Source organism: Triticum dicoccoides, chromosome 5B (genome assembly GCF_002162155.2).
Source record: "Triticum dicoccoides isolate Atlit2015 ecotype Zavitan chromosome 5B, WEW_v2.0, whole genome shotgun sequence".
NCBI classification, from domain to species: domain Eukaryota; kingdom Viridiplantae; phylum Streptophyta; class Magnoliopsida; order Poales; family Poaceae; genus Triticum; species Triticum dicoccoides.
Genome location: NC_041389.1, coordinates 574,440,002 through 574,451,017, shown reverse-complemented (window position 1 = coordinate 574,451,017; position 11,016 = coordinate 574,440,002). Strand labels below are relative to the sequence as shown.

The window sequence follows — 11,016 nt, the reverse complement described above, 5'->3', positions numbered from 1 at the left end:
ACCAGAGCTTGCCTCCCAGGGTGGCTATGTGTGTCGGGTGATCAGACTGGTCGAATGTGATGGCAGTCTGAGAACATTTGAGATAATTGGGTGTCGCCGGAGCAACCATATTCACTTCTCGATTGATAACTTTCAATCGACTTTTTGTTTCAACGTCAGCAAAAATCATCAAGGTGGAATTGACCTGGGGATATCCATCATCACTATCCTCTTTGTCCTCAACTTTGTCTGACTCCTTTTCCTTATCTTTGGGTTGTTTCCCCTGGAATTGCTGGATTAGGAGCCGACACTGTCGAGTGGTATGTTTCGGGTAAATGAAGTTACCCTCTTCATCTTTCTTCGTGTGGATGTGGCATGGCAAATCCATCACGTCATTTTCCTCCTTGTCTTTCACCTTCTTAGGGTTCCAAGGCCCTTTAGGCTTCCCTTTAAACTTTCCTTGAGTCACGGCCAAGGCTTCTCCAGGAGCAGCTGGCTCGGCTTTCCGCTTCTGCTTCCGACTGGAGTTCCCTCCTCCGGTTTCGTGGGCGACTGACTTGTGCTTCCCACTCCGGAGCCGATCCTCTTCTTCACCATTGGCATACTTGGTGGCTATCGCCATCATTCGACTCAGAGGCATGTCTCCGGTTCGACCGAATTTCAGGTTTAGCTCTCTGTACTTAATGCCTTCCTTGAAGGCACAGACTGCCTGGTGATCAGATACATTCTCTACCGTGTGATGCAATGTGATCCATCTCTGGATGTAATCTCTCAAAGTCTCATTCGACTTCTGTACACAAGCTTGCAGCTCTGTCAGTCCTGCTGGTCGCTTGCAAGTTCCTTCAAACATTCTGACAAACACTCAGGAAAGATCTTCCTAAGTGTAAATGCTGCTGGGTGCCAACTGATTCAACCATGCTCTGGCCGAGCCCTCCAACATAAGAGGCAGATGTTTCATGGCCACCTCATCATTTCCGCCGCCAATCTGAACAGCCACTCGGTAGTCTTCAAGCCAAGTATCAGGCTTGGACTCACCAGTGAACTTACTGACTCCAGTCGCCAACTTGAAGTTGGGAGGAATCACCGTGGCCCTGATGGCTCTGCTGAAACACTCTGGTCCTGAGACATGCACTCTGCTGCTGGTGGGTACATCCCTATCATGACCCTCTCAGTGAGCTCTGTTCCTGTCGACCAGACCTTGAACGATAATGGATCTCACATCAAAGCCTGGTTCCCTGGGGTCGACTGGAATCCTTCGCCCAACATTGTTCTGGCGTCTATCATCCTGTTGCCGAGGCACGTACGATCCACCCCTTGGGGAAGGGGTGGGCACTTGACGTCGATCATCTCGATCGATTCGGTGATCATACTGCTCACGGTTCTTGTACTGATCGTGCCGGTCTCCACGCCCCTCACGCCTAGGGGCGATCTAGGGCTATGAGCCGACTGGACTGTATTTGCAGCCACGGATCTGCTGTGAATCCTATTCCGCGACTGCGATACAGCTGAATTTTGATCTCCTGCTGCCCGGAGTAAATCTCTGATCTGCAACAAGCCTCTGCCAGCCTCTGACTGGGAAGGCTGAATTGACTCTGCTATACAGGCCACAACTGCTAAATTCTGAATCGGAGTTCGATATACCTGAGTCGGTGGTGGAAAGAGTTGACGTCGATTGGAATCTGGAACCCGTTGTCGCGCACACTCATCGAGTGCTTGCTGAAGGTTCTCCAGTCGAGCGCGCTCAGCCAAGTTGGCCAAGCGCGCGTCCTCTAAGGCACGAGCCACGGGAGTTTCTCCAACGATAGGAGTATGAAGCGCATCCATGTTCCGGCAGCGAAGCTCTTCCCTCTGCAGCGAAGTGAGGAGCTCGGGGAGATACTCCTCATGGGCATGCGACGGAACGCCTCCGCCGTCGCCTCCGTCGGTGCCGGGAAAACCGGGAGGACCGCGTGGTCCATCGACCATCAGAACCTCCGCCGCTGGATCACTGCTGTCGCACTCGGATGCAGTCTCTGCGGAGCTAGTCGACAGGTCGAACAGGCCGTAGACAGATTCGTCGGGCTCGATTGCCGCGACTTGGGGGGTGGCCGATTGGCGACCACCACGTGTCTCACCCACCGCTGAAGCCTCGACCGACCGGAGCGCTTGCGCCGGTGGGAAACATGGAGGGAGGACGACACAGAAACCGACCGATACTGGCTCGACGACTGCCGCAGGAGGACGCCTCGGACGCACGTGCGAAAGTGCGTCGCTCCGCAGAGTGGGAGCGCGTCGATGTCGAGCGGAGCCTCCTAAAGCCAAGCAGAGTCGTCGGCGACGAACGTAAGCGCGCCGAGACGGATCTCGCGGCCCTCAACCAAAACTCCGCCTGAAACCATGATGAAGGAGATCGGAAAAAATTGCAACTTCTCCAGTAAGTCGCTAAGACACCTGCCCCACGGTGGGCGCCAACTGTCGTGGTTTTAAGTCTGACAGTAGTGTAGGGGGTACTAATGGAGAGGCCAGATCCTAGCTATGGAGTAGTTGTATACGCAAGAGATTTATGAGTTCAGGCCCTTCTCGGAGGAAGTAACAGCCCTACGTCTCGGAGCCCGGAGGCGGTCGACTGGATCATATGCGTATGAGTTACAGGGGTGCGAACCCTTTACACTGAGGAGGGGGGTGGCTTATATAGAGTCCGCCAGACCCCTCCAGCCCTCAGTTATGCAGGGTTTAAGATACATTAAGATAGGGCGTTACTGGTAACGCTACACATAAAGTGCTATGATGACCATAAAAGCCACTTAATGACCGACCGTTTGTGTGCGGAGTGACTTTAGATCTCCTGAGCGTCGAGTGGTTGGCTTCATGGTCGAGCGGTTGGCTCCATGGTCGAGTGGTTGGCCCCATGGTCAAGTGTCTTCGAGTCTGTCGAGTGGAACACTTCTGAGTCGATTGACAGATGGTTTCTTCTAAAGATGTCCTTGGGTAGGGTAGTTTGGACAGGTCCATGACCCTACCCTAGGTACATAGCTTCATCACTGGTGATACCACCCCCCTCCCATAGCATGAAGTTGTTGCGGCCAAGGCGGATGGAAATCGCCGGAACAGCAAGCGAGGCGGGAACCGTGGCGGCCGAGGGCGAGTGAGGGCGCTCGCGGGTTGGGTGGTGGTCAGGGCCGAGGATGACATCGCGGCGGCGCGGTGGCGAGCAACGTGCGGCGGCGAACGAAGGAACTCGCGGCGGCGGTGCAAGATGAGGGCGGCGCGCGGCGGCGGCGGAGGGATCGGGCCGGCGGCGGCGCGGAAGGGCTCTCGCGGCGGCGGCCCGAAGGCAACTGATACAAGTTAGACACGTAGGGTTTAGGGTTTTGTGTGGGTGGTTGACATCCAGCCTCACGTCTCAATATATAGGTGATCACAATACAATTACATATGTATACGTGTATGTGTACATGTACAATATAGTATACCCTATTTTTACAGTAGATGCTCTTACTATTAATCCAGTGAAACTGCCATGTACGTTAGGATGGCTCCGTCAAAAGCTCACTGATTGAAGGCACGAGGTGATGCAGCATCGCTTTGAGGACAGTTAGTACCACGATCGATCCTCGTAAATCAGCTTTTCACCCTGCCAGGCCAGCTCATCTCAAATGTTGGGCAAGCAAAGTATTTTCTTCTTTGCCAGGAGGACCATCATTGATGATTGCAGAGCATCAGCTCACTCCAAATTCTTCTTCCGGGCAGCGCCGGGAGCGGGAAGCGCGCGTCGCCAGCACAAACACAGGGCCGGACGCTACGGCGGGCTAGGCCCTAGGTCGACCAGCTGCATGCCCAAAAATTCCATTCCGCTACGCGCGGACGCTGCCGGTACGAGTACGACCGACAAATAAACGCGCCATGTACGTAACGGTACGTGCCCGTGCCTGCGTGCTCGCAGTTAATACAGGTGCGCACCGAGCCGGCCGGCCAGAGCACGCACAGCGTCGCCCGCCGCACATGGTCATGGTGGCGTCGCGCCTAAATATATTCCCGTGCAGCCCACCACTCCCTCCCTGCACGTCCCACAGCGGATCGCACAAGGCAAGGCACACGTAGCAGAGAGAGAGAGAGAGAGAGAGCACATGGCAGAGCGATCAGCGGATCGGCGGTGCTACTGCTGAGTGCTGGCCCTCGCAGTCGGCAAGGTCGCGCAGTGCTTGACAGAGGCCGGTCAGGGCGAGCTCTGCCCCGCCGGCGCGGATGGGCAAGGCGGGCAGGTGGCTCCGAAGCTTCTTGCCGGGCAAGAAGGACAGGGGGAGGGACGCCGGGGACCACAAGACCGGCCCTGAGGAGACGCCGCGGTGGGTGCCGGCGTGGAGTTCGCAGGCTGTGACGCCGGCGTCGACCCCGGGGGTCAAGGAGAAGCGGAGGTGGAGCTTCCGGCGTCCTGCGACGGCGGTGGGCGCCGGGGCGGGGAAGGATGGCGCGTTCTTGGAGCCGCGGGTGCTGGACCCCGACCAGAGCGCCATCGCGGTGGCGATTGCCACCGCGGCCGCCGCCGAGGCCGCGGTGGCGGCCAAGCAGGCGGCCGCCGCCGTCGTCCGGTACGCCGCGTCCGCGCCGGGGTCGAAGCGCACCGTCATCGGCATTGAGGAGGCCGCGGCGATCAAGATTCAGTCCGTCTTCAGATCCTACCTGGTGAGTCGCGTCGCGTCGATCCCCCGCTTCTTGATCCGCGAGAACGTCGTCGCACATTTTGCATTGTTTTTATCTGAGAGGCTGATTTGGCTCGTTCCTCGGGATCGACGCGCAGGCGAGGAAGGCGCTGTGCGCGCTTAGGGGGCTGGTGAAGCTGCAGGCGCTCGTGCGCGGCCACCTCGTCCGGCGGCAGGCCAGCAACACGCTGCGCTGCATGCAGGCGCTCGTCGCCGCCCAGAACAGGGCACGCACGGCGCGCCTCCGGCTGCTCGACGACGAGAGGCCCCTCTGCACGCCACGGATGACGCCCACACGCCGCTCGCCGCACCATCCCCGCCTCCGGCAGCATCAGGTGCGTGCGAACATCAAGATACACACAGACCGAACCATCAAAAAGCCTGGAACCAAATTTCGTTCTGGAATGCAGGAGACGGAGGAGAACATCAAGATCGTGGAGGTGGACACCGGGGCGGGCGACGTGCACTGCACGCCGAGGACGTCCCGGCGCAGCAGCTGCTACGCCACGCCGCTCTGCCGCACGCCGTCCAAGGTGGAGCTGTACCAGAAGGTGTCGCCGACGCCGTCGGCGCTGACGGACGCGAGCGGCCGGTCGTACAGCGGGCGGTACGAGGACTTCTCGTTCGGCACCGCGCGGGCCAGCCCGTACCACTACTACTACGCCTCGGACGCGTCGTGCAAGCAGCCGCCGCCGCCGCAGCAGCAGGGCCACGGCGCCGGCGCCGGCGCGGACCACCCGCTCCTGTTCCCCAGCTACATGGCCAACACGCAGTCGTCGCGCGCCAAGGCGCGGTCGCAGAGCGCGCCGAGGCAGCGCGCGTCGGTGTCGTCGGCCCCCGAGGCGGCGTCGCCGTGGGAGAGGCAGGCAAGCGCAGGCCGGCGCAGGGCGTCGCTGGAGGGGCCGGCGCAGGCCGCCGCGCGCGGGCTGGCGTCCCCGAAGGGCGCCGTGCGCGTCCAGCGGTGCCAGTCGCAGGCGAGCGCGGCGTGCCCGTGGGGCGTGAGGCTGGACATGTCGAGCGCGTCCGTCCACGACAGCGAGTGCGGGTCGACGAGCACCATGAGGACCGCGGCCACCAGCATGTACTGCTGGTCGGCGGCCGCCAACAGCACCGGCGTCGCGTGACGGCGGCAAGGCGCACAAGATCTCTGAATCGAATTCGAATCAGGCGGCCGCAGAAGAAGTGCTAGCGTCTGTAACCTCTAGGGACAAACAAGCTCAGTCCAGTGCCGGGGCACTGAAGTTTCTGCGACTCTAGGTAGTTAACAGTAGAAGAAGCTGAGCGTGATGGTTTCAGTGTGTGCTAGTGGTCGATCGTTCTAGCAAGGCCTGATGACATTTTCGTGTTTGTGCGTGCCAAGAACATTGCATAAGAGTGTTGTGTTTTTGACTTTTTTTTGTTCCTCGTTTGTGTTTGGATTGTACAACTGTTTGATCTTTCAAATCTGTCAGTAGTCAAGTTCTAGTCGTACGTTGCAGACTGAGATTAAGGGTACAGCTGAAGAAGTTCCAGTGTCTCGTTGCTGCTGGCTGCTGAATATGACACAGCAGAGCAGAAGCCATTTTGGACAACGTGTACCTGTGGAGAGTCAAAATCTCACTTAGGTTCAGTTTCTGTTTCTCTGCCTGGTTCTTCGGAATAGTATCCCTCAATATTTGGGATGCTTTATACTCCCTCCGTCTCAAAATATAAGAGCGTTTTTGGCACTACACTCCCTCTGATCGGTTCTGTGAAAGAGATGACACAATTGATAACTTGTTCCATGTTGAACCGCGAAACTGAACCGTAGCACTCCTAACAACGTGCAGCTGTGCATACTCTGTTCTGCTCCTGGTTTCCTGGTTTGAGCAAAACAGGGGAAGTACTTGATACTAGCACAATTCACGTGTGATGCCACCAAGCTACAGTATATAAAGGTATAAAAAGACGAAGAAGCCGTCGAAAGACCCTTGTGGCCGTTGTGCGATTCTGATTAAAAAGCAAATGAAGATACAACAGAAGATACTGCTACAGTTGTTGGACAATCTTCAGCGACTATAGTAGGGTCCTTTGCAAGATTTAAGGTGAGACAACATTATGAATTTTGTAACATAGAAAAATGGGCATTGGTATGTTAACTCCATAGTTAGGAGGCAAAAGACTTGCCTCATTGATTAATTAAGAGGGAAAGGAGAGTTTGAATTTTGTGTTACAACACACATCGTGCTACAACACCACTACAAAAGGCCTACTCTCGTGGCATGATGGATCCCAATTTCTTTGCACCCGCGGTGACCCAAGTATGAGCCTCAATCTTGATGTTAGCTAGTAGAATCGTCGGCGGGGCACTCTTGAGTTGGAAGATGCGGGCGTTTCTTTCATTCCAGATTGTCCAAGAGATGAGCATGTAGAGGGTGGCCATGGCTGATATAGACCGAACCCCGTTGGCAAGATCCGATCTGTTGTTGCGGCCCGATCTTTCACGACACACCACCACCACCAGCAGTAACCTCTCGCCCGCGCACGCGATGTACACGAAATAGAGGGTTTGAACCTTGCGTCTCAGCACACAAAAACCAATCTCGATGGCGGTACTCACGCGTAAAACAATTTCCTCGCAGAGAAATTGTAACACAGAGGTTTTCTAAAGCTTTCTCCAAAACTTAGGGATTTTTAGACAGCTTCCCCCAAAACTCGATACGGGTATTTACCCTAAACACACATTGTGTTTATTATCAAAATATAACCTCCCTTTACATTGAACACACCATGGCTATTTATAACGGAAAAACTAACGCCCACACGTGTGGGCATTTGCAGATCACTGACACGCCTTCATCACCACTTATTTTGCCACGTATGAATAGATGACATCAGCAGAAATCTTTTTGGTTTTTGGCTTAAAAATGTTTTATCTCCTAAATAAAAAAGCAAACTAAAAATTTGTTTTCACCATTAAACCCGTCTCGATGAGATCTTCAAAACTAGACCCCATGTTAATATGTTTCAGCGAATTTTTTTTTGCCCAGAAGTTGCCATGATGTTTACACTATAGTTGCCATAATGCTTAAACTAAAGTTGCCATGTGGCACTTTTAGTGTAGATCATGGCAATTTTAGTTTTTCGATGATGGCAATTCCAGTACTTTGACCATGAAAATGTTTTTTATTGAACCATGGCAATTTTAAGTGCATGTATCATGGCAATTTTAGTTTATGGTGCATGGCAAGTCTAGTTTCTTAATTCTCCGTCTTATAATACGTTAAAATTTACTTTTCAATGTAAAAGAAAATAGTTGAAACATATCATGGCAACTTCAGTGTAAATATCATGGTAATTCATGTGCAATAGACATGACAACTTTTAACCAAAATTTTTTTTCGTTGAAATATATCGATATGAGATCTAGTTTTGAAGATCTCGTCGCGAGAGATTTAATGGTGAAAACGGATCTTCAATCGGATTTTTCATTTAAGAGATAAAACATTTTAAAAACTGAAAATCCGAAAAAAAATCGCATGCATGCATGCGATGATGTGGCAATCTATTTGCATTAGAGACGTGTGATGCGTCTTCTTTCCTGTCACACGTGTGGCAGTTATCGACGTCCATTTATAATAGTCGGACACAAGTTTCGCCTATGGCCGTCACACACGCGCACACACACCTATAACAAATCTAAGAAAATAACCGACTTGAATTAAAAAACGAATGACAGATAGACACCGGCCAAAGAGGTTGCTAAATAAAACTTGGACTCTAATCACGTTGGACTCTCTTGGTGGGCCCCATCCAGTTTCCTTCAAAGAAAATAATGTCCACCATTGTAACATGCTGACGTGCACCTCTAGCTCCGGAGGTCTCGATCGGGAGAAGTAGTAGCTGCTTATGATTGTTTGATTAATCTCAAAGAAGCAAATCTCTTGTACGTGTATAACTTCAAATTGTTTTGGACGGGGCAACCAAAATAAACCTTGATCAAACGTACATGAATCCTTCCTTCCATGCACACACGTGTACCCCTCCCCATATAATGCATGCACGTTCCATATCTTTTTTTTCTCAATCTCATGTTTGTATTTCTTCTTTTTTTTCGGAAATGTTTGTATTTCTTCTTATCAACCTCTAGACTTGGGATAACAGAAACATCACTAACGACTTCATCAATAATTGGATTAATATTGCTAATGATTTGCATGGTCGTATCAATGGCCTTCCTATTTGGTATGGTAGAGTCAGAGAGCCCGATCCACCACTCTTCGGTTGACAGTGCCAGGTGCCAAGCGGAAGTGTTGATGCTTTCGAGCTGGAGCCAATCCATCGACCACCTCCTCTTCAGATGCCGGTACACTACTAGACTTTGGGTTAACTCCATAGTGGATCAGGTTGGATGACAAGGTCTATCGTCACGATCGAATAGCAATTTGTTCGCTCTCTTATCCTCTGGTATAGAAATGGAAGAATTGCTTGGGAAGAGAAACTAAAACCAAAATCATAATTTTGAGTTTGCGTCATATATATTAATGCATTTGCTACTTATGTTTTCTTTACAAGAGTGTTATTCTCACAATTAGTGCACTTATTTAGCTTGTTAGACCTGAGGTAATCAATTAGTGGCTTGGAGTACTCTTCCAATGTAGCTATGTGAGGGAAAATATATTTGTTTTGTTCTGTAACATTTAATTAGAACATGGCCTTTTTAAAAATCAGAACATGGTAAATGTGTCATACCTCACTCTGTTTAGTTATGTAAATAAAAGTATATTTGTTTAGTTCTGTAAATACCTCACTTTGAGCAACACCTGGCGTCCGCTCAGCTTGTTAGCAAGCCCTACCGCATCACAGTTGCCCGCCTTGCCGTCGAGCTCCAGCTCCTCGCCAGACCTAGATAGAAGCCTCGGTCCTTTCCAAGACTATTCGTCATGATTCTTGGGCGTCAATCGTTTCTGCTCCCACTAGCTCTATGACCTCGGAGGATATCCCGCTGCGATCAGCCTTGGAGAGGCAAGCTGAAGTTGTTGTGCTCTAAGCTCCTCGGCATGGCTTCCTTCCGGCTTGAGGAGACGATCCTGCCTCTTCGTGACGTCATTGACTCCATGCAGGGTTGGATGCTGTGGATGGGGACCTTTTTGGAGCAAGTTGTGGCAGCACTAAGCGAGCTCTCCCTAGCACCGCATACTACTGTTGTGTCGCGCCCTTTGGTTGTGCCTGATGTCATATTCAACGATGAGAGGGGAGTTGGACTTCATGGTTGTTTTCCCCCTCGTGCTAGGGCAACTCGCTGTCGTTTTCCTCCGAGGGTCCAAACTTCGATGTGGTTGTGACTCCGGTGTTGCGGATCATGCCCAAGCTTTTGGAACCATGTGGAAAACTGGTTCTGCCTCTGTCCATTGAGCAACTGATGGTGGACTCCCCAGATCTCGTTTGTGGCTTTACCGCCAACACCATCCCTGGAGCCCAGCCAGGTGCTGGACCTGAGTGGTGATTTGGACATTGCAGTCTCTCACTCGCTCGAGTCCATTGGGCATGTGGTTACTGTAGTTGATGTAGTTGTTGCATCCGGAGCATTGGCAGATGGTTACCAGAGCTCTCTTAACCAAAGAGGTTTGCGATTTCTGTCTCTAGTTTGGACGCCAATAATCCTGATTTCCTCGCTACTTTGGATGCCAATAATCCTGGATCCAGCAAGACGATTGGTTGCCTCTTGAAGGTGAAGGTGAAGGCCATCAGGGATAAAGAAGAGAGGTGGTGCTAGCGCTTAACCTGTCATCTCGACAGAGAAATCAAACAAGTGCTCACTTTTGAAGTTAAGACTCATATGTTGGCGGGTTGTAGGGATAGGGTGTTGGGGGTGTTTGTTTGTCTATCTTAATGGGCTTGTGGCCTCATGATTCAGGAGTAGTCCGCTTGCATCATGAGGTTGTGACTCCGGTGTTGCGGATCATGCCCAAGCTTCTGGAGCCATGTGGAGAACTGGTTCTGCCTCTATCCATTGAGCAACTGAAGATGGACCCTATTGGGGATATAACTATTAGGTATGACCCGCCCAGGAGGGGCCGGGTTATACCTATGTCAATTCATCATATGAAGCCCATGAGGATATTTGAAGATGAATGTTTAGTTAAAGGCCTAAGGCCCAAAGGCGACTTAAGGCCTATAAGGGTAAACCGCCATATATGTATGACTTGTATTGTAAGGCATGAATAGATAGTCACCAAGCCGAACACTGTTTATGAGCCGGTCGGGACTCCGTGAGCCGCTGGGCGTCAACCTGTGTATATAAAGGGACGACCCGGCGGCAGTTCAGGACAAGAAACAACCGATCGAAAGCTAGGGCAAGCAGATTCGCTCCCTAGTAATCGAGACATAAGCAATACCA

General features: G+C 52.1%; 1 protein-coding gene across 1 annotated transcript; it reads left to right on the top strand.

Moving 5' to 3' along the window:
- Positions 1-3,970: 3,970 nt before the first annotated feature.
- On the top strand, positions 3,971-6,278 carry LOC119311731 (protein IQ-DOMAIN 1-like). The gene is made up of 3 exons (XM_037587425.1): positions 3,971-4,641; positions 4,757-4,993; positions 5,069-6,278. The coding sequence occupies exons 1-3, from the start codon at positions 4,204-4,206 to the stop codon at positions 5,780-5,782; spliced, it is 1,389 nt and encodes a 462-aa protein (XP_037443322.1). The 5' UTR covers positions 3,971-4,203; the 3' UTR covers positions 5,783-6,278.
- The last annotated feature ends 4,738 nt before the right edge of the window (positions 6,279-11,016 follow it).